The sequence below is a fragment of the Crotalus tigris genome, unplaced genomic scaffold (assembly GCF_016545835.1).
Source record: "Crotalus tigris isolate CLP2741 ecotype Arizona unplaced genomic scaffold, ASM1654583v1 scf7180000019068.10715455, whole genome shotgun sequence".
Lineage (NCBI taxonomy): Eukaryota > Metazoa > Chordata > Lepidosauria > Squamata > Viperidae > Crotalus > Crotalus tigris.
In genome coordinates, this window is record NW_024097358.1 from 3390522 (window position 1) to 3412589 (window position 22068).

Consider the following 22068-nt stretch of genomic DNA (forward strand, 5'->3'; position numbering starts at 1 on the left):
TTTGTGGAACAATGTTGAGCCAGGATGTGTAAGCCGTTTTAATTTGCCTTAGGGAGAATGGCAGAAAGACAGAGGGGTACTTCTTGTAATTACTTAAAAGGCTCATATGTGCGTGGTCACAGCCCTGGAGCATTCTGCATGGTTAGCTAAAACCTCTACATTGGATGCAGTGGTGAGGAGGAGAATGTAAACAATGAGGTGGGAAGGGTACAGTGAGAAAGGAAGTGTCTTCGCTAATGCTTATGTTGTTTTCCTCCTGGCTTACTTGTATGACTGTGTGTTTCTAGCAGGAGACCACACATGAATTGGACGTAGCATGTGATGGCCCACAAAAAAAAAAAATCACGTTTAGCTTGCTAAGTTGGATTCTGTGTACCTTTGGGGTGTATGTGTGTGCTATGAGCATTGCTTCTTAGCAAACATGTTGAAGACTGCACCACTAATCATTGGGCTGTTGTAACCTGAATGTAATCATATCAAATAAGGATTGGATAGCAAGCTGTTCTCTCTCCTTCCCTTCCTTGTATTCCCACCTGGGGGGGTGGGAAACCATAGTCAAAAATACATCCGCTCAATTGATAGAATCGAATAACAGTGAACAGGGATAAAGTGTTTGAAAGCGTAAGATGCTGATTGTAGCAATGGTAGTAGCGATGTTGATAGTAAATTACGAATCTAGGAAAACTAGGACCTTTACTTTGAAAAATGTGGGCGCAGAACCTGTGAGTTTTGTACACATAGGCTAAAGTTGCTTTTGCACATATATGTTGGCAGGCAGTTTTATAAAGTCTACAAAGAAGTAAGGATTGTTAAGTTCAAGGCTTACTCTCAGAGTTGGGAATTTGTAGGCTTATGAGAAGAGGTTTGAGACATGTCTGTCCCAACACGTTTGGATAAAATTAATAACAAATCTTTATAGGAGCTGTTTCTCTATTCTGTGTAACTCCAGTCCTATTATGTTCTGTGTAGCTATGGAACTCTGCAATTATTGTTTCGATTAATCCTTAATTCTGTACTTGGGACACAATATGCACATTGAACAAATATTGCTTGGTCTGTTTTAGAAAGAGAATTAGATAATGTTTTGTTTCTTTTCTCTTTCAAAGAGTAACTGCAAGCAAATTCATTTCCTTGTGAATATAATCTTGCAATATAGTGGTTAATGCTGGGGCCTGCGAAGATAGGGTTATCAGATCTGGGCTGCCTAAATTGAGACAGTTCCTAGGGGGCAGCAAAGAGCTGGCTTTCTGTGTCTCTTGTCTACCATCTAGTGGTCTGGATTTTTGCAGCCCTCATATCATAGCTCATGACTAATGATGCATTTAACCCCTCCCTCGGTCTCAGCCTGGTCCTCTCCTACAATCATGAGAAGCCTAACATTGATACCCATGGTCATCGTTCAAGTTCACCATAAACCTTAAACCAAGTGAATGAAATTCAGGGTGTAATTATTTACATTAAAATTATTTTTAATAATTTTTTACCCCAAATTAATTAAGGGATTACAGGATCATAAAAAGAGAGTTTCATCTGATACACTTACTTTAAAAATGTCCTGCTTTCTGTGTAAAGATATGGCTTATGATAACTACATATTTGTTTTTATTTTATACATCGGCATAGAACTGGAGCAAAGCATTCAGGGTGAACTGCAGCCCTTCCTACCTACCATGGAGGCCCATCAGGAGTCTTCCGTGTTCCTGGTGAACATCTTGGAGGAACTGGATACTAAGCAGAACTCCGTTTCCTATCAGGACCTTTGCAAATCATTATGTGCTCGATTTGACTTGTCCCAACTGGCCAAGCTAAGGAGCGTGCTTTTCTATACGGCCTGCCTGGATCCCAATTTCCCAGCCACTTTGTTCAAGGACAAAATGAGGTGCAACGTCAACAGTCAACAGTCAAAGAAGATTATGGTAGCAGCTGACATTGTGACCATCTTCAACCTCATACAGATGAATGGGGGCATGGCTAAGGAAAAGCTGCCCACCACACGAGAGAAAATAAGGAAAAAAGATTCACTGGACTCTTGCCGATCAGATACCGAGGTGTGCAACACGATGGACTGTGTGGTTAACTGTGAACTGCAAGATGGAGAGTTCAGCAGGGGTTATTCCAGCAAGAGAGCTTCCAAATGCAGAAAGGGTGATTGCAAAGACTGTCCTCCGTTTGTACCCACTTCAGAGATGAACATTTTGCTGGGGGTGAATAAGGACATGAAAGGCCGAACAGCTTCTCTTGACCGGCTGCAAGCTTTGGCAACCTACACCATGGCCAGTTCTCCTCCCTGTGAAATGCAGAGCACTTACTTCCCCATGAACATTGAAACTGAGTCCATCTCAGACCAGGAATCCCTGCCTCCCAGCACGAGCATGAAGGAATCCTTCATTCCAAGCGACGAGCCCTTTTTGATGCAGTCATGTGTGCAGAAGCGCAACATCTTCAAAGAAGACTTCCATAATCTCATCACCATTTCACCCAGCTTGATGTCGCCGCCAGGCAAAGTGGATGATGAGCTTGGGGAACCCCCAAGCCAAAAAGAGACCTCCAAGCAGACGTTCTTCAACCACAGCTTTGAAATACCCTACAATAACCAGTATCTGAACCCAATTTATTCTCCTGTTCCAGATAAGAGACGAGCCAAGCACGAAAGCTTAGATGATCTTCAAGCTTCTACATATTTTGGCCCAACAACTATTCTTGGGCCTCAAGAGACAAAACGGTGGTTGGGAAAGCCAAGCAAATCAACGCCGTGGCCAGTCAAGAGTTGGAGTTTGAACACAGAGGAAGTGCCTGATTTTGAAAGATCCTTTTTTAACAGGAAACAGCCAGAAGAGAAGGTGCAGTACCACAGTTCAAAGAGTCAGCCACCCAACTTTCCTGCTTCTGAGAGGCATCAGCAATATCTCAGCTCTAAAGAACAGCAGTCCATGATGCAGCCCAATTACGGGGTCAAACCAAATGGGCATAAATCCAAAGATATCCCCTCCATCTTAGAAGTAGACAAGCACGAGCCCATCAAAAAATTTAAAGACAAAAGCATTAATTGCACTGCTCTTCAGCTTCAAAGCATTGACAAAACCAGTAATGTTGGGACGCAGACAGATCGGCAAGGACTGGAACACAAAAAATTCAAGGAGATGACCCACCCAAACCAAAGTAAGTATGGTGAGCGACACTCCTTGAAGCAATCTGATGACGACTCTGAAATTGTCAGTGATGACATCAGCGATATTTTCAGATTTCTGGATGATATGAGCGTCTCTGGGTCTACAGGAGTGATACAATCTTCTTGTTACAACAGCACGGGCTCGCTTTCTCAGATCCACAAATCTGACTGTGAAAGTTCCCCCGAACACCATTTAGGTAAAATTTCCAACGGAAATGCTGGCCACAACCTAGACAAAGCCTCCCGGCTGGAGATCAGCAGCACAGATGACGAGCTGAAAACCAGCGTCTGCAAACTGGTCCTAAGGATTGGGGAAATTGAAAAGAAACTGGAATCCCTCTCCAGTGTCAGGGATGAAATTTCTCAGGTCCTGGGGAAGCTAAACAAACTGGATCAAAAGATCCAGCAGCCAGAGAGTGTGAATGTCCAGCTTGATCTTAATTCCTTGACCAGTGAGATTCCATCGGAAGACAGCACCTCCCCCAGGATTTTTTCATGTCACAATTCGTCACACGGGGGCAAGCTGGAAAATAATCCAGACTGGTGCTGCTCGGATGCCAGCGGCAGTAACAGCGAAAGCCTTCGTGTCAAAGCCTTGAAAAAGAGCTTATTCACCAGGAGGTCCTCGAGATCTTTAACGGAGGAGAATAGCGCCACTGAATCTAAGATTGCAAGTATTTCTAACTCTCCTAGAGACTGGCGCGCGATCACTTATACCAACCAAGCTGGCATCACGGAGGAAGAGATGAAAGATCGAAGTGGGAATGAAAACAAAGACTGGCATCGGAAATCCAAAGAGGTAATTCCTTTCTTCCCCAGTTTCAACTCAATCAATAATATGTATTTCATTAATAAATAAATTCAATCAGTTTTTGCACAGAGCTACAGTTGAGGTGTTCTCCGAAGCTCCTAATACTAATACTCCTGTGTCCAAAGCACCAAAGAGGTGAAAAGATTTGCCGATGACATCACTGATGCCCAGTTGGGGGCTCCCTTAGCATCTCCATGAAGATGCCCACCAAAGGGGGGTCCATTAATCTACTTGTAGTCACCCACTTTCGGACCACTGGGTTGGAGGGAGCGGGAGCGTGTGACGGGAGCTCACTCCACCCCCACAGCAGCAACGGGTCTCCAACACTTTTTTGAGACAATGTTTTTACTCCTTTTATTATTATGTCTGTGTAAAGAAGCAGACATTTAAAACAATGAAAGGCTGGGTAACATTTTTGTGTTTGTTTGCCAGTCTTGATTACTGGCAACTACCTAGAGTAGCCACTTTAGTTTTCTTGGGAAGATTTTGGAAGGGGTTTGCCATTGTCTCCTTCTCAGGGCTGAGAAAGACTGGCCAAAGACTGGCTTTGTGCATAAAGGAGAGCTAGAATTCATAGTCTCTTGTTTTTAGCCTGATGCCTTAACCTCTACTCCAAACTGTGTCTCTTTGGGTGTAAATGGGTATGTTTAAAAATGTGGAAAAGCTTGAAAGTGCACGCAGGATCTCCTTTGCACATCAAACCCTTCATGCTGAACCCTTCCAGAACAAGCATGCATGCATGTTTCCATTGTTGTCCGATCAGAATCCACTTTCCACTAAGGATCCCCACCCGACTTTCATACCTTGTTGCAGGCCGATCGGCAGTATGAAATCCCTCAGCCATATCGCCATTCCAAACCACCCAAAGACGGTTTCCTGATAGAGCAAGTCTTTAGCCCTCACCCTTATCCAGCATCACTCAAATCACATATGAAGACCAACCCTCTTTACACAGACATGCGCTTGACAGAGCTGGCTGAAGTGAAACGAGTACAGCCTTCGTGGACCGTTGAGGAATACACAAGGAATTCGGGAGAGAAAGGGAAGCTAGCTTCTTTGGACCTACAGGTGAGATATATTATTTCCTCTTCCTGGGGATCTGCTTCCGTCTAGGCCAGGGGTAGGCAACCTTGGCTCTTTTATGACTTGTGGACTTCAACTCCCAGAATTCCTGAGCCAGAATGGGGGAACGATGGCCCCTTCATGACTCGTGGACTTCAACTCCCAGAATTCCTGAGCCAGCATGGCTCAGCTTGGAAATCTCTCTCTTTCCCCTCAGCGTGGCTGGCTCAGGAATTCTGGGAGTTGAAGTCCACGAGTCATAAAAGAGCCAAGGTTGCCTACTCCTGGTCTAGGCAGATCCTACTGAAAATGGGGTATGACTAATAAATGATCAGTAAACAATTGAGGGCTCCGTATTAAATGTCTCTAATTGCTTTGACCCTTGTCACCCATTGCTATGATACTAAGAGATGTCACCCAGTGCAGTTGGCTAGCTAAAAACAGCAACAGTTCTATGCTATGTTACATCAATCATGACCATCTTCAGAGCCCCCCCCCCCTTAAAACAGATTCATACAAACAGAAACAGTTTCAGAGGAGGGCAACAAGGAAGATTGCTGGAGTGGAAGCTAAGAGAGTCAAAAAAAGAATGGAAATTGTTTAGTTTTCAGAAGAGGTGATACAGTGGCACTCTTCTAGTATCAAAAGAGGGTCACCCAGAAGAAAACTAGGGCTTCTTCTATCATCCTAGAAGAATGCTCTTGTTATGATTGCTCCAAAAAGGCAATTCCCAACCAGAAAGAATAAGAGCAGATAAAACCATAGAGCCAATATTAAACCAAAGTGACCTGTTCTCTTTCTTAGCATGCATGCAACAGAAGAGTGAGAGGCATCTTTTTTGAAAGGGGTGCATGCTTCTATTTGGACTCCTCAACTGAACACAAAATTCAACTGCACAACCTTGATGGCCCCTTCCAGCTCTGACCTTATGGAAGAATTCCACATTGCTTATTAAATATGTCATATATTTATTTCTTGGCTTTTTTTTGAGCCATGATCATGCAGTGGTTAGAATGCAGTATTGCAGGCTAACTCTGCTCACTGCCAGGAGTTCAATCCTGACCGGGTCAAGGTTGATCCAGGCTTCCAGCCTTCCGAGGTTGGTAAAATGAGGACACAGATTGTTGAGAGAGCAATATGCTGACTCTGTAAACAGGTTAGAGAGGGTTGTAAAGCACTGTGAAGCGGTATGTAAGTCTAAGTGCTGTTGCTAACTCTGCCCACAGCCAGCAGTTCGATCCGGACTGCCTCAAGGTTGACTCAGCCTTCCATCCTTCCGAGGTTGGTAAAATGAGGACCCAGATTGTTGGATGGAATATGCTGACTCTGTAAACCACTTAGAGAGGGCTGTAAAGCACTATGAAGCAGCCTATAAGTCTAAGGGCTGTTGCTATTGCTATTTTTATAAATTGGTGCCATTCCCCACTCATTTTTGTCAACCCAAATTTGGCCCCTGTTTTGATTTGGGCTCTTGATGAGAACCACCCTCAGGTGTCAGGATGCAAAACCCCGACGGGCTCTGATGATGCTGGCTTTCCACAATGCAGCTTTTCTTTAGGATATCGTGGGGATTTAAAATGGCTACTCCTAGCCAGCTGGCCTCTGGAGGCTACCTAAGCTTCCATGGACTGATGGTAGGCCTTGCTACCATCCACAGCTGATGAAACAGGCTGCAATTGATGGCTTGCCAGTCGTACAGGTTGGCTATCATCCCAAATTCCGGAGGGACTTTTTTTTTTTTTTTTTGGGAAACCACAGTTATCTTCCTGCTGATCTCCCTGTAGACAAGATACTTCTTGCAGCTTCTATTGCTCAGGTGTCAAGATTTGGAATTGATCAGCCCCTTGGTGCACCAACAGACTTGAGTGGCGGAAAGGTTCAGTCACAAGGTGTTGCTACGATTTGACTCCAGGGCATCTTGTCAGCTGTTTTTAGCAAGGCTGCCAAATTAAAAGCAAGAAGAATTGCAACAACGGCATGTGAGATTGCCGCTTTAGAGTGAGTCTCCCTGCCTGCCTTGGTAAATTTGGGAGCAGGACAGTCACGGGAACTGTGATGGTTAGAGCTAGCTCTGAGACTGCACAGGCTGCAGCCTGAGCTTTCCATTTTTCTTTTGAAAAAAATCAGAAAGCTTTCAAATACAATAGTTTTTCTTTCCATCCTGCTAACTGTCACCCTGGCCCGAGATGCTGCTATCAAAATCACAATATACTGCCTCCAGATCCTTGGTGATCCACGAGCCTTTTTTCATTTTCGCAGATTTCCTGTTTATTTGGGATTGAAAATTGAACCATACAGTCACATTGGGCCTCTTACAGATATATCTTAACCGGAAAACCCAACACTCAACATTTAAAATTAAAATTGCAGCATGTTTTTTTTTTTAAATTGGGGACCAATGGAATAAGTTCATGCTGCCTACAACTGTAAAACAGATTAATAATAACAGAATGTTATTTTATTGGAATTATTTGCTGCAAATCTCTGGAAATTGAGGGCAATAAGATGGACCAATCTTCATTTCATCTGATTTTTTTTTTAAAAAAAAAAAACCCATAGTCCTTTGATTGCCAAAACACAAGAGCATTGTTCAGAATAAATTATTTTCACTTTCGTAGGGGGCTTTGAAGTCCTATTTTCTCCCAGGCACTGAGCCAGGATGCTACCTGAACTACATATACACTTTTGGAGTTAATTGTCTCTGGTGCTATGTGTTTTTATGGATGCCTTATTTTGCATTTTGATACTTTTAAAAATTGGGGGCTTTAAAAACTGATTGAATGTATGAATGAATGAACGAACAAACAAACAAACAAATCTATTTTTCTCCCCCCCCCCCGAGTTGCATTGGGTGAAAATGAATATGTTTTTATACTTCTTTCAGTAAAAAGGAATTTTGGAGACTGATACCTTTCCCAAAGAAAAATGGGGAAAAATCGGATCTTTTACAAATGCCGTTTCTTTCATTCATGTATAAGCCACCTCAACTGCCAAAGTAACTTTAGATGACATGCAATAAATTAATACATTTTCATAACAAAAGAAAACCAATAAACCAGCAAAAAAAAACGACCCAAGAGAATATTTGAACTGTGGTGTCCTTGATGCTCTCTTGAGTGTGGTTTCTTTTTCTGCAGATCTTTCATTACCCAACTCAGTAACTATCGTAAGCAAACACCACTGTCGGCTGCCAACTGATGCTTGCTTGTGGTGCTTTGCTACCATGTGGTGACAGTCTGCCATGAACTCTGGGGAGAGGGATGGAATACTTGGGGGAAAGCGAAAGTAATAACTGCTGTATCTCCCCGAGATGCTGCTTCAAGGGTCACCAGCTGGGAGAAGAATTGCAGCTGCACACCAACTAGGTTTGAAGTGTCCATTCTCAAAACATGTTACTTAAACCTGATTGGTCATGGGGGGGGGTCAGTGATGGGAGCCAGTTCAGGGAGTTGAACTTAGGGATTTTGTCATATGATTCTCAGTTCTGGCTATGCATTTCTTGAAAGACTTGACTTCTAATAAAATTATACTTTCTCAATAAATGGAGCCAAGGATCGTTTCTATGTAGAAGTTTAAGTGCTGACAGGTCTGACACCTATCCACTTCCAGCAGTGATAATAATAATAAAGTTGGAAGGGACCTTGGAGGTCATCAAGTCCAACCCCCAGGCAGGTAACCCTATACCATTTCAGACAAATGGCTGTCCAGTCTCTTCTTAAAAACTTCCAATGCTGGAGCATTCACAGCTTCTGGAGGTAGGTTGTTCCACTGGTTAATTGTCCTCACTGTCAGGACGTTTTTCCTTAGTTCTAGGTTGCTTCTTTCCTTGATTAGTTTCCATCCGTTGCTTCTTGTCCTGCCCTAAGGCGCTTTGGAAAATAGCTGATGATGTTATCTATTTAGGTAATGAAAGAAAGAAAGCAAACAACCAAGCTCAGAGCACACCCAGGATCCTGCAAACTATATTTTAGCCTAGCATGCTGGATTGATCTACCCAAATTGTGAAGTTGGCATATTTTTGCTCAGCTAGCTAATGATGTATACAACCAGCGAACGATTTATGGTGAGACAGGAAGAAATCTAACAGATGGAGAAACTATCTTTTAATGTCCCCCCCCCCTTTTTTTTGTTTTTAATTTCAGACTCAAGAATCTTTGAATCCCAACAATTTAGAATATTGGATGGAGGACATCTATACACCAGGGTACGATTCGTTAATAAAACGCAAGGAGGCTGAATTCCGAAGAGCGAAAGTTTGTAAAATATCTGCTTTGATTGCAGCAGCTGCTTGTACGGTTATTTTGGTCATTGTGGTCCCAATATGTACTATGAAATCGTGAATCCCACGGTGGTCGAATCAACACCTGCCTTGTACAGATCTTTGCTTTGGATAGCCCATGGATGTTTTAACACACTACTCTATGGCAAAAAAAAAAAACAAAAAACCCCAACCCAACTTTCCCACTAGTTGGGAAGGATACATCGGATGATCCCAACAAGCAAGCATGCAAAGAATTTTAGGTGTTTCTTTTTTCTTTTTTTTTTAAATGTATTTATTTTAAAGAAAAAAAGTACAACATCCTTTTAAACCAGCAACAAGCCTCACAGACTTAACGGTGCCTCGGTTTAAATTTTTACACGTGGATTTTCCCTGCACCCTCTGAAGATAAGAGAAAATATTTCCTGCAACTGGAAATGGATGAAGAGCAAAAAAAAAAAAAAGTGTTTCCCTCCCTCTTCTTTCCTGTACTTTTATACTGAATTATATATAGATGACTCTTAATCCTTGTACAATATGCATTTATCACCCAGAGAGCAACACTTAGCGTTTCCTGACATGTACACTGTCTGAATGTATTGTGTATCCCATTTTGTCACACGCTCCTTATGGGTTAGCTTTCGAAAACAGAGTGTGTGACCCTGAGGAGATTGTGTGTTCCTACATTTGGAATTAATAAGGGCTGTTTGTAATCTGGTCTTGCCCTACAAGTTCCTTTGAGATTGTCCCGGGGTACAGAGGTCAAGTGCCATCTGCTGTACACCAAAAAAGGTTGTGTTGAACAAGCCCTTTCTGAGAGGGAACATTTGCATAAATGTCACATTTCAAGAAAAACCTGCCATATGCCCTGCAGTCCTTCGATTCTGGTTTTGGTTGTTGTTTTTTACCTCCGCAAATGGTACCTAAATGCCTTCCTTTCATCCTGTTTTGGTCATCTGAAATCGAATGACTTCCGAGAAGTGCTTCTTGGGCTTGGCACTATGAGCAAGAAAGTGAAAACGTTCTAGAAATCCACCCTGGTTCCTTTTACCTGTTGAAGGAGGCCATTTTAAACGAGAATAATTGTGAAGGCAAATATGTGTGTCCTAGGAAGTGATGGCGAACCTTTTAGAGACTGAGTGCCCAAACTGCAACCCAAAACCCGCTTATGCATCGTTGAGGGCCGGGTTGGATGTGGCCCATTGAGTGGGTGTGACCCATTGGGTGGGCATGGCTGCAGTGGTAACGGCATTAAAAAGTTCAATCAATTCCAACTTTGCAAGATCTTTTTTTCCCCGCGAGAAGTTGAAATTGATTGATTGATTGAACCTTTTTTTTTTTTGCACACGGTGGCGGAGGCTTAAAACTAAAAGGTTTTATAAAACCCAGCTGAAGGCCTAGGACTGGGGCGACAGCGCGTGTGCCCACAGAGAGGGCTCTGAGTGCCGTCTCTGGCTTCCGTGTCATGGGTTCGCCACCACTGTCCTAGGATAATATTGCAGGATCCAACATGAGCAAAAGAGAGAGAGAGATTAGAGACAAGTTGCCTGAAGATGGGCTCCAGATTGAGTCTGAAAGCTCAGAAGGCAAAACCTCTGGTTTTGGTGACCAACCCAGATTGGATCCTGTAGCACAGAGGTCCCCAACCTTTTGGACACCAGGGACCGGTTCTGTGGAGAGCAGTTTTTCCGCAGACTGGAGGGGGCATGGTTTTGTGTGCTGCCTCCATTCGGGGGATGGAGCTTTGCTTGTTTGTGTGGACCGGTTGCTGGCATGCCGTTGCCCAGTACCCGGTCCATGGACCGGGGATTGGGGACCCCTGCTGTAGCACCATTGTTGATGTACACAAAGGGAACAAACAGTCATAATTCACACTTTAGTACAGGGGAGCAGGTCATCTGTCATGGAGTCCTTCTATACGAAACTCATTTTAGACCATTTTTGGCAATACAGTATATATCTTAAGCCAGGGGTCTTCAAACTTGGCCCTTTTATGACTTGTGGATTTCAGCTCCCAGAATTCCTCAGCACAGCGTGACTGGCTGAAGAATTCTGGGAGTTGAAGTCCACAAGTCATAAAAGGGCCAAGTTTGAAGACCCCCTACCCTCTATCTTAAGCCCTGACTCAAATATGTAGAACACCTGGCTATGTATGGGTGGGCAAGGTATTCTGCAGCTAGGCATAAAGTGGTGCTTCTCCCAATGTATCTTTCGAACATGTTCATTTGAACCCCTCTTTTGTAAGAAGCATCTTATGCCTTTCAAAATGCGAACCAATAGGATTGTAGTGGTGTCCCCCTGCATTTGGCCACCAGATTTTCATTTTTTTAAAAAAAAAAAATCACAAAACTTGAGTGTTCACCCAACACAACTAACCAAGTTCACCTTAACCAAAGTGGCTAAGGTACTGTGCATGTCCCAAAAATGGGTGAAGCCAGTTACCAGGTTAAGCAGCTTAGGCAAATGCAGACCAGGATCAGACCAGCAATATGACACCCTTGAGAGCCAACTAGCATATTTTGTATTCTTCATACATATCACTTAGATCAGTGGTTCTCAACCTTTCTAATGCCGTGACCCCATAATACAGTTCCCCATGTTGTGGTGACCCCCAAGTGGGTGTGGCCACCAATAAGAGGGAGTAGGACAGCTAGGGAAAAGGGAAAAAATGGCGGACAGCCTTGTTTGGCGACCCCCGTGAAATGGTCGTTCGACCCCAAATGGGGTCCCGACCCACAGGTTGAGAACCACTGACTTAGATGATTTTGATTTTTTTTTTTTTAAAATGTGCACCTTAGTAGATGATTTACTTCGGGAAGATGAATCTGCAGGGAGATGCTTATTAGATGCTTTGCAGTTGTTTTTTTGTTGATTGTAAACTTGTTGGCCAAGCAGGATTAATTCCAAACGATTTGTGAAGTGACTTCCAGTTCGGCCTCGTTAGTTATGGATCAATGGAAGTCTGGCCAATACTTCAGTGTGCTATCTTCAATGTGTTAACAGAAGGTGTTCATACTCACTCACTCCCTAGTTCCTTGCTCCATTCCAGCTAAATTAACAATGAGAAGTTCTATGGTTTCAGTTAGGAGTTGAGGCAAGGCTAGCTTTAGCTCACTTTGAAACCCTGAACCTGCTTCAGAGTGGAGCAACATGAATCATTGTAGCCTGCTGGTTGTGCAAATTGTTCAGGTTGCAGGGAGGTCTGATAGAAACCATAAAGACATTGGGAGAATTACGGAGTCATCAACCAACAATGCAAATTATGTCGTTTGTGTTAGCCACATCATTATGTAAAAAAAAAAAAACTACTTTGCACCATGATGTCATAATAGACATAGTGTCATCTACTACCTCTCCTTGTACATGCCCATCAAAATGGTAATCAAAGGGAATAAAGTGAATTAGATCGCATGTAATCATCCAATTCATGGTTCATCTATTCCAGCCTCTAGTCACAATACACCTGGAATACTGCAGCCAATTTTGGTCACCATATCACAAAAAAGATGTTGAGAGTTTGGAAAAAAAATCGAGAGAAAAGCAACTAAGATGATCAAAGGCCTAGAGACCAAAACATACGAAGAACAGCTGCGGGACTTGGGTTTGGCTAGTCTAAAGAAAAGAAGAAATAGGGGAGACATGATAGCAGTGTTCCAGTATCTGAGGGGCTGCCACAAGGCAGAGGTGGCCAGGTTGTTCACCAGAGACGTAGAGGGAAGGACGAGAAACAATGGTTGGAAACTGATCGAGGAGAGAAGCAACATGGAATTAAGGAGAAACTTCTTGACAGTGAGAAGAATTAACCAGTGGAACAGCTTTGCCTTCAGAAATCATGGGTGCTCTATCACTGGAGGTTTTTAAGAAGAGACTGGACAGTAACCTGTCTGAGATGGTATAGGTTAGGGTTGGACTAGGAGGGTTGGACTAGAAGACTTCCAAGGTCCCTTCCAGATTCTATTCTATTCTATTCTATTCTATTCTATTCTATTCTATTCTATTCTATTCTCCATTCCATATTCTATTCTATTCTATTCTATTCCTTTATTCCAATATAACCACTGTTGGCAAAGGTGTCTTTCACATCCAAGTTCTTTTATACCTGTATGAACCATTAATGATGGAAGTATCATATGTGAGGACAGCCTAAATTCAAGGGAGCAAGTCTGTCCTTCTTACTGGCAGTCTTCACTCCATACACTTGACCCAGTAAAAACACTTGCTGAATCGTTCTTGCAACCATCATCCTAACTGGATCCAAACCCATCATTTGGGAATAGGATCCCTGGCCATTTTCTCCAGGAACTGCCCAGCATTCATGAGCCCTGGCTATTGGAATTCTGGCTGAGGAATTTTGGGAGTTGAAGTCCACAAGTCAAAAAAGGGCCAAGTTTGAAGACCCCTGCTCTAGAAAGCTGAGGAAGTTAACAGGGAAAGAGAGATTTGTTTTCAAGAAGATTTGCTTTTATTCCACCATTGTTGCACAGCCTGCTCTTTCTGCTACGTGTTTTTATTTCTGCTATGTATTCCAACAGAAATGCATAAGTTCCTGGGCCCTTATGTTAATGACCCAAGTTTCACCCACAAATGGGAAATGTTGATATTCATATGGTACACACTTCATTAGGAATTAATGCTGTGCAGAAAAGATCTGCATAACGAGTGTTATTTTTTAAAGAGAGAAGAAAACAGTCATCTGTGGATTCCTAATGTTTTTTTTTCAAAATGACCAAAACAGCATGACACAATCACGTCATAAGCTCTGCCTGTTTGAGAGTGTGTGATCTTATGACATCTAAAAAAGAGGTACTGCAACTTTGTGGGGATACTTTCAGATTCACCCGATTACTTTCCATATTCTTGTCATCTCAACAACGTTAGAAATGTTTTTAGTTTGGAGGAGCTATCCCACACAGTCAATGTATCTGTGGACAATTCATATGGGGACTTTGGGTTGGTCCACATCCAGACACAAAACATTTCATAGGGAATGTCTACCTACAGCTGATTAAAGGTTTGAATGCCACGTGCCCAGGCTGGTCTCCCTTGCTGGATCAAGGTGGCAACAGAGTGGGATGAATAAAAATTCAACTTCCCACCAAGATTTGTAATTCAGGAAAGGTGGTTCTTGATTTTTTTTTAATTTTGATTTTTGCATAGTAAGGCAGCAGTAGCTTGCCTTTCCTACATTGTGTTTAGTATTGTGTACCATTTGTGTCAATATCAGCAACAACAGTAATAATACAGCTATAGATACTTTATAATCCGTGGTGTGATTGGAAAAAAAATGTACTGGACAATATTACAATAATGCCAAGCATATTAATATTTTCTCTTTTTTTGTATGTATGCTTTATGAATAAAACACAGAATAAAAGGGTAACCTGAAAAGTTAATCAAGTCATATAAAAAAAAAATGGGACCATTGCCACTTCTGGAACTATGTGCTATTGACGTGAAAAGGACTTACTTCTGAGTAAATCTATATAGCAGCCTTTTCTAACCTAATGACCTCCAAACATGGCAGATGCCCATTATCCCAGCTGGCATAACCTCTGTTGACTGGGCATTGTGGAATTTGAAATCCAAGCTGTGAAAGACTGACATACTATATAAGATCCTCCTTTTGATCAGGATTGCAACTGATGCTTATTATCCCGGTGAAGTTCAATGGAAAAAAAAACAAAAACAACCACATCAAAATCACTTCTGGGACAATAATTGCACCAAAGTCTTGCTGGGTCCATTTGTTGACTTGGCTTTTGAGAGCCAGGAAGTAGGAATACGTTGATTTTTTTTTCCCCTCTGAGTTTGGGAATATTTTGTTTGTTTGTTTGTTTGGTTGTTTGACTGGGGCATTTGGTTACTTGTCAGATGCAACAATGCCTTTGTTTTATAAAGCTACTGTACAACGTGGCCTTTCAGTTCATGAAAATACGATATCAAATAAACTTGAAGAATTGTATGCGTCCTTTGAAGTCCGCCTAATGAAACAGAAAAATTCATTTATCACCCTGTCACCTGATAATGTTTCCAGGGGCATCAAGACACAAAGCTGCAGGTGTGAATGGTAGGGAGGTTGGAATAAAGGCACACTCTATCTTGATTTGGCAGGATTTTTAATGGGACTTGTGTCAAGCAGATAATAAGAAAACTGAAACTGATGAAAGATGAATTTATAATAATAAGTGCCTGCAAGGGATTCAGAGCTCCGGGAGAGGTTGCTGATCAGCATCAAAATATTTCAGTGGACTGATTATTTTCAGACTGTTGGTTTCAAGAGTTATCCAGGGATCTCTTAGTCTAAATATAAAAGGATAGGCCAAAAGAAATCATTCCCAAATATATCAAATGCATAACATTAAAAGCTAACACAACATCCCTCTTTCTTGAATGTTTTAAGCTACTTTAACTCCTCATTTGAACAGCTTTCAGATGCTTGCCTCAAAGGTGCTTTTTTCCATGAGACAGCTTCTTGTTTTTCTTTGAAGACGTTTCGTTTTTCATCCAAGAAGCTTCTTCAGCTCTGACTGGATGGTGGGGGATGGAAGGATTTATACTCCTTGCAGACAGCTGGTCATTTGCCTTCTTTTAGAGAGTCGTTGAGGCCACCTGGAGGCTTGTCTGTGCCTTCAGGGTCACCTGAGTAGTGCAAATAGATGTGGAGCCTTCTTGGACTGTTGAAAGGACTGTGTTGTAGACTGGAGATAGATGATGTCACATCCCTTCCCCTCTGTTGAGAGAGGGCTGTTCAGTTTTGACACAGATGGCCTCTTTCAAACCAGCAATCCGCTCTGTCCAAAATGTGGACTTTGCTGTCTTCGAAAAGCGGTCTTTGTTCAGATGCTTCTGTGGTTCAATTCATGGGATCCAGAATCAATCATTCTTCTAGTAGATGTTTGAACCAGGTTTCCTTCAGATATGTTAGACTGCAGCTCCTCAGTTAATCACCTACAGCAGGGGTCCCCAATCCCTGGACCATAGATCGTCAATGGTCCACAGCATGCCAGCAAGTGGGCCGCACAAACAAGCAAAGCTCCATCCTTGGGATGCAGGCAGTATTCAAAACCACAGCTCCACTGGTCTGCAGAAAAACCTTTCTCCATGGCACTGGTCCCTGGTACCCAAAAGGTTGGAGACCTCTGAGCTATGGATTGACAGGCAGAAAGAATCAGGATCGTTCATGTAGGTTTGCAGCATAAATGGTTTATTGAAGTCTATACACAAGAATCTGCTTAACTAATGGCCAGTACTAAATTGTGCTATGTAAGAGTTAATGGAATTCCAGGGGGCCTGGAGTTGGGTTTATTGTGACGGTGCAAGGATTCTAAACTGATGACATGTTTAACTCTGCCCCTCCAGCTCTGCCTGCTCTTCTCCTTATTGGAATTGGAGCTCAGCATAGTGCAAAGTACTAAGCTGGAAAAAGTTGGTCTAGAGGGACATCAAAGACTGGATGTGATGTGAAAGATATGAGATTTGCCCCTGTGATTATTTCAGTTGTAGTAAATAAATCAGTTGAATATTAGATAAATGCTTCATGAATTAACCATAAGGGTGATCTAGGGTAGCTGTGGAGCAATCACTCAATATTTACACTCTCCATGGTGTAGTCCTCTTACATCTAAAGGGTCTTATGGGATTATTACCTGTCTTCAGACATTACCTCTAAACAGATAAAATCAACTCAGCCATTTATCATAATCACCCACTTATTAGAGTAAATACAGTCCTGGACACCTGCACCTGACTCTTCAAATTCTGAAAATGGGCATATTATTTGTTAGTTACGTAAGCATATTTTGGGAAATGCCAAGCCATTTTGAAATTATTTCTACTTATTTCAGCAATGATACATTCATTGCAAAAGGACATATCCTAATATATTTTGAGTCTTGGTCTCATATACGATATATAAAAAGGTAAAGGTTTCTTCTATCTAGTCATGTCTGATTCTAGGAGGTGGTGTTCGTCTCTATTTCTTAGCAGGCGATGGTCATGTGGCCAGCATGATATCACATCACGGTGCAGAGCATGTGATGAAACACAGAACTCTGTTACCTTCCCACCAAAGTGGTTCCTTTTTATCTTCTTGCATTTGCATGTTTCTAACTGCAAGGTGGCCAGGAGCTGGAGCAAAGACGGGGGCTCACTCCATCGCATGGTGCTCGGGTCTCAAACTCAGGCTGTCCACTTTTTAACCACTGAGCCATTGTGCCCCAACTCATATATATAAAAATATATGCAAACTACCCTTCTCAGCTACCCAGCTCCCATTGCTTGAATGCTTTCTTGCACACTAATTACAGCTCAGCTAACCAACTAAAGATATTTCTTGGATTCATAATCTGTTCAGATGGAATGGTCCCTGCTGAGCCGACCAAGGTCTGGGCTTCAATCTTACACCTATAGCAGGTGTTCCCAACTGATATCCAGACTCTTGACTTTATAAAAACTAGCTTTACTATTGCTTGGGTCAGCTGCTTATTGCATGGAGGCAACTTTTTGGTTGGTTCTTTTTTCTCATTTTTTCTCTTCTTTTCTCTTCTTATACTCTGGTTTTGCTTCAGATCATATAAAAATACATGTCCTTCCTTTCTTTCTTCCTTCCTTCCTTTCTGCATGCTCTTTTTTTAACTTCAGAAATTAGGTCTATGAACACGTGATCATAGTAACATGATTTGATTCACTGGAAGTAAAAATAGAAATAGATAAATATAGATATAAAACATTTTCCTACAAGAGGGATTGCACTGTGCTTGAGATTCAGTGTGTGTTCTCTCTGTGTCTCTTTAAAAAAAAAAAAAGGTCTCAATAGATTTTGTGGCCTTGAAATTATCTCTATTTCTGACAAGTAGGTAGTTTTCCTTCTTTCTAAGAAATGGAAAATGCAACAGACAAGAAGTAATGATTAAACAAGGATTTTTCAAGGTCTCCCACAAACTAATTACCAGAATGATTTAGCTGCATCGTGTCAGTTAGATGAATGAAAGAGAAAGAGAGAGTTAAGTTCTCCATGCTCCAAAACTTTATCTCGATTGACTTGAAAATAATCTTGGAATTTCCTCCAAAACTATTCTGAAGGCTAACAAAAGTAGCGCAAGAATATATGTAGCCCAGGATCAAGAATGTTTGGGTTCTTGATGTTCTTGAGCTTGGTTGTTTTCTTGTGGATGTTTTATTATCAGACTAGATAACATCATCAATGCCTTAATTATGCGTTCTAGAAAGAATCTCAGTACGGTATATCATGACAACCTTTGCCAAGGAAAGATTTTCTCTTTACTGAATTTGGCCTTAGGCCAAATACACTAACACACCCCTACACTAACACAACCTTACCAATTAACAAATTAGCTATTATCTTCTGGCTGTTTCATAGAGTCAGCCAAATCCATTTCAAAATGACAGGCAGGAATCTTTGCTGTTAGTGTGTCTGGGTGTAATTAAAAAATAGGAGATAGTTGGCTTTGGAAATTATCCCAGTGATCTTTTGTTCAGCATATTCAGAGCCAGTATTTCCAGTTGCTATGACACTGGAATTGTCTTGCTTTTTTTTCTTTATTAAAACATAGCAAATAGCCCTGTGCAGGAAATGTCAAATGAGTGCAAACTGGGGGGTTATTAATATTAGATGGATTGCAAAAATCTGCAATACAATGAGGCCAGCAAAATAATTCCATTCTGCTTGATCAGGCGCTGAAAAGGATAAATCATTTCATTATATTAAAACATTTCCACGAAGCTGCTAATGGGTACTCTGAGTGAAAATGAAATGTATAGCTCTAAAATATTGTCCCAACTTGCAGTCATTTCTCAGTGGCGCAGTGGTTAGAATGCAGTATTGCAGGCTAATTCTGCCCACTGTCAGGAGTTCGATCCTGACCCAGCTCATAATTGACTCAGCCTTCCATCCTTCCGAGGTCGGTAAAATGAGGACTCAGATTGTTGGGGGGGGGGCAATACGCTGACTCTGTAAACCACTTAGAGAGAATTGAAAAGCACTAATGAAGCAGTATATAAGTCTAAGTGCTATTGCTATTCCCATTGCATTCAAGAGGTCCCACTACTAAAACAATTTGGACTGGATGGCTCATGTATACTCAGGATAGCAGCAATAATCTACATATTTTCAAATATTTGTGCATGTTTTCAAAATGTACACTTGTCTAAAGCTCTTCCAGGATGACTTTTGAAGGTAGTATTGTTATTGTTGTTGCATCATCATTTAAATAAAGGTAAAGGTTTCCCCTTTTCAGTGGTGCCCGACTCTGGGGGGCAGTGTTCATCTCCGTTTCTTAGCGGAGGGAGCCAGCGTTGTCTGAAGATGCTTCCCTGGTTATGTGGCCGGCATGACTATATGTCAAAGGCACACAGAATGCTATTATCTTCTCACTGAAGTGGTCCCTATTTATCTACTCTCATTTGCATGCTTTTGAACTGCTAGGTGGTCAGGAGCTGAGGCGAGGGACGGGAACTCACCCTGTCCCACAGCATTTGGGTCTCAAACCCCAGGTGTCAGCTTTCAAGCTAATAAGCTCCGTGTCTTTAACCACCGAGCCATTGTGCCCCCTATCATTAATCATCATCCCCATCACTATTAATTTTATGTTTATATTGTTGAAGCCAGAAGTTTTCACTTATGAAGAGTTATACCTTGCTTTTCCTCCGGGGGTGAACAGTATACACAGCATTCCATTTATTTTTTACTATAATTATTAAATTGATACCCTGCTTTTCCATTTGTGGAAACATTCAAGACAGTTTATGTTAGGATCATGGTAATGAAATCCTTCTACCTTTTGAAGGAGAAAGTCAAGAGTAATCAAGAGTCTTCTGAAATGATCAGAACGGCCTTCCAAAAGATGTGAAGATCCTTAAAGATTCTCCTCCTTTGAAGATTCTGCAGCTTACTTTGGGACATTTTCCACATTGGTTGGCTGTCCCTGCAAGACGTTTTCCAGATAAATGCAACTGTGATGAAGATAGGGATTTGAGCTTTAAAAACTAGGGTTCTGCTCTGAAAATATCCTGACACAGAATGGGATGAGTTCATTCAACTCTGCTAAAACTCAAGAACAGAACAAGAACAGAACAGAATTTTTATTACAGTCACCGACCAGGATTACCAGCAGAAACTTATTAAGAATAAAAATAAATCAAAACAAAACAAAATAAAAGATTACAACTGGTGGTGGAATGATCAGCGGACAATCATTTGTCTGCCTAATTTTACAAACAGTAAAACAAAATTTAGCTGTGCTCAAAGAGTCTAAATCATAGATGCCAACAATTGTACATTTAAAAAAAAAGTCAGGTAAAGAGTTATAAGGCAGGTCCTTGAATCTTACAGAGGGCGAAATGCAGGACCCTAGCAGACAGAACAGTCTTTCCAGAGGAATTGGGCTTTGGATTCTGATCCTTGTATGGGAACGCTCTTTTTTACTTGGCCCGATTAGTAGTGTTGCTATTTTTGTAAAATGAGTCATTCCAGCCATTTTAATCTAATCTCCAGCTCATTTTAAGAATTCAAGTTGTACCATTTGAAATGAGGCTTGTAGGACATGAGATCCATTCAGCAGCTCAGTGAGATTAAAACATGACATGAATTTCCAACTCCTGTTTAAATACATCCGGTGAAGAGGCCTTGAGTTGTGACTGCAGTCTTCAATTGCTCTTACTCCTACAAAATGTTCCTAACATTCAACCTGAATTTGTCTTCAGTAGCGTCAGAAAACATGGAACTAATTGCCTTTTGAATGCCTCTCCATATTATCCACAAAAGGACAGCAACAACATCCTTTTTCACTATAAGGCCTTCCTTCTACTCAATATTTTTCCCCTGCTCTTGTAGTTGAAGTGTATTTCAGTGTCAAATAAATACTGGCAAAGAACGTCTTTCAGGTGGAATACCTATTGCCAGATTTTCTTCTCGTTGTTATTGTTAGATTTCCTGCTTGACAAACTTTTCATGAGCTGTGCCAGGAAAATAAACTTTATTTTTATGGGAAGAATTACTATTTCCACAGGAGCACAGCTTATGCGGCTAAGTCCAAGAAGAGTGTTTTTGCAGTCTTCCCAACAGAAAGTAGTACATACAGTACTGCTGAGCTTGGGATACTAGACTTCTCCAAATGTATAACCAGAATCTGCAGTTCCACTATGTTTCCAGTTCTTTGTTGCCTTTCAACAAAGAAGATCAAAACTCCTTTTTACACCAAATATCTATCTTCTCATCTAGGACAGGGGTCCCCAACCCCAGTCTGTGGACTGGTACCGAGCCACAGCATGCCAGCAACCAGTCCACACAAACAAGCAAAACCCCACCCGTGGGATGCAGGCAGCACACAAAACATGACTCTACAGTCGACGGAAAAATCGCTGTCCATGGAACTGGTCCCTGGTGCCCAAAAGGTTGGGGACCTCTGATCTAGAAAACCATCAACCCTCTATTAGGGGATATACTTCCCTACACATGAAGGGAGTGTTATCAAGATCCATACTCACTGATAAACATAATTTTTCATCAAGAGATCTGATCCTCTTAAAAAATGTCTAAACTTATGAGCATCACACCCTTGTGATCTTGAGTCATGGCTGTGTCAAAGAAAACAGTAGTGTCAATCCTGGAACAAACCAGGGCCAAGCCAAACCAGAATGCTTTCTTTTCAGACTTTGGCAACACTCAAAAAATTGGCCTTGGACTTTTTCAACCACAAAGATAGGCAAACTTTACAAATAAGGTGCATGGGTGGCCAACCTGGAAGGAGT

The 22068-nt window shown here is 41.7% G+C and overlaps 1 protein-coding gene across 2 annotated transcripts; it reads left to right on the forward strand.

The window, feature by feature from the left end:
- The first annotated feature begins 1351 nt into the window (after positions 1-1351).
- Positions 1352-10569, forward strand: MINAR1 (membrane integral NOTCH2 associated receptor 1). 2 transcript variants are annotated; one of them, XR_005558619.1, is made up of 3 exons: positions 1352-3968; positions 4936-5048; positions 9185-9198. XR_005558619.1 is itself a non-coding variant. In XM_039359141.1 (3 exons), exons 1-3 carry the CDS (start codon positions 1551-1553, stop codon positions 9380-9382), a joined length of 2871 nt encoding a protein of 956 aa, XP_039215075.1. In that variant the 5' UTR covers positions 1352-1550; the 3' UTR covers positions 9383-10569. The 2 variants fall into 2 exon arrangements, 1 of the variants encoding a protein (XP_039215075.1); XM_039359141.1 differs by having other exon boundaries at positions 4794-5048; positions 9185-10569.
- Positions 10570-22068: the final 11499 nt, after the last annotated feature.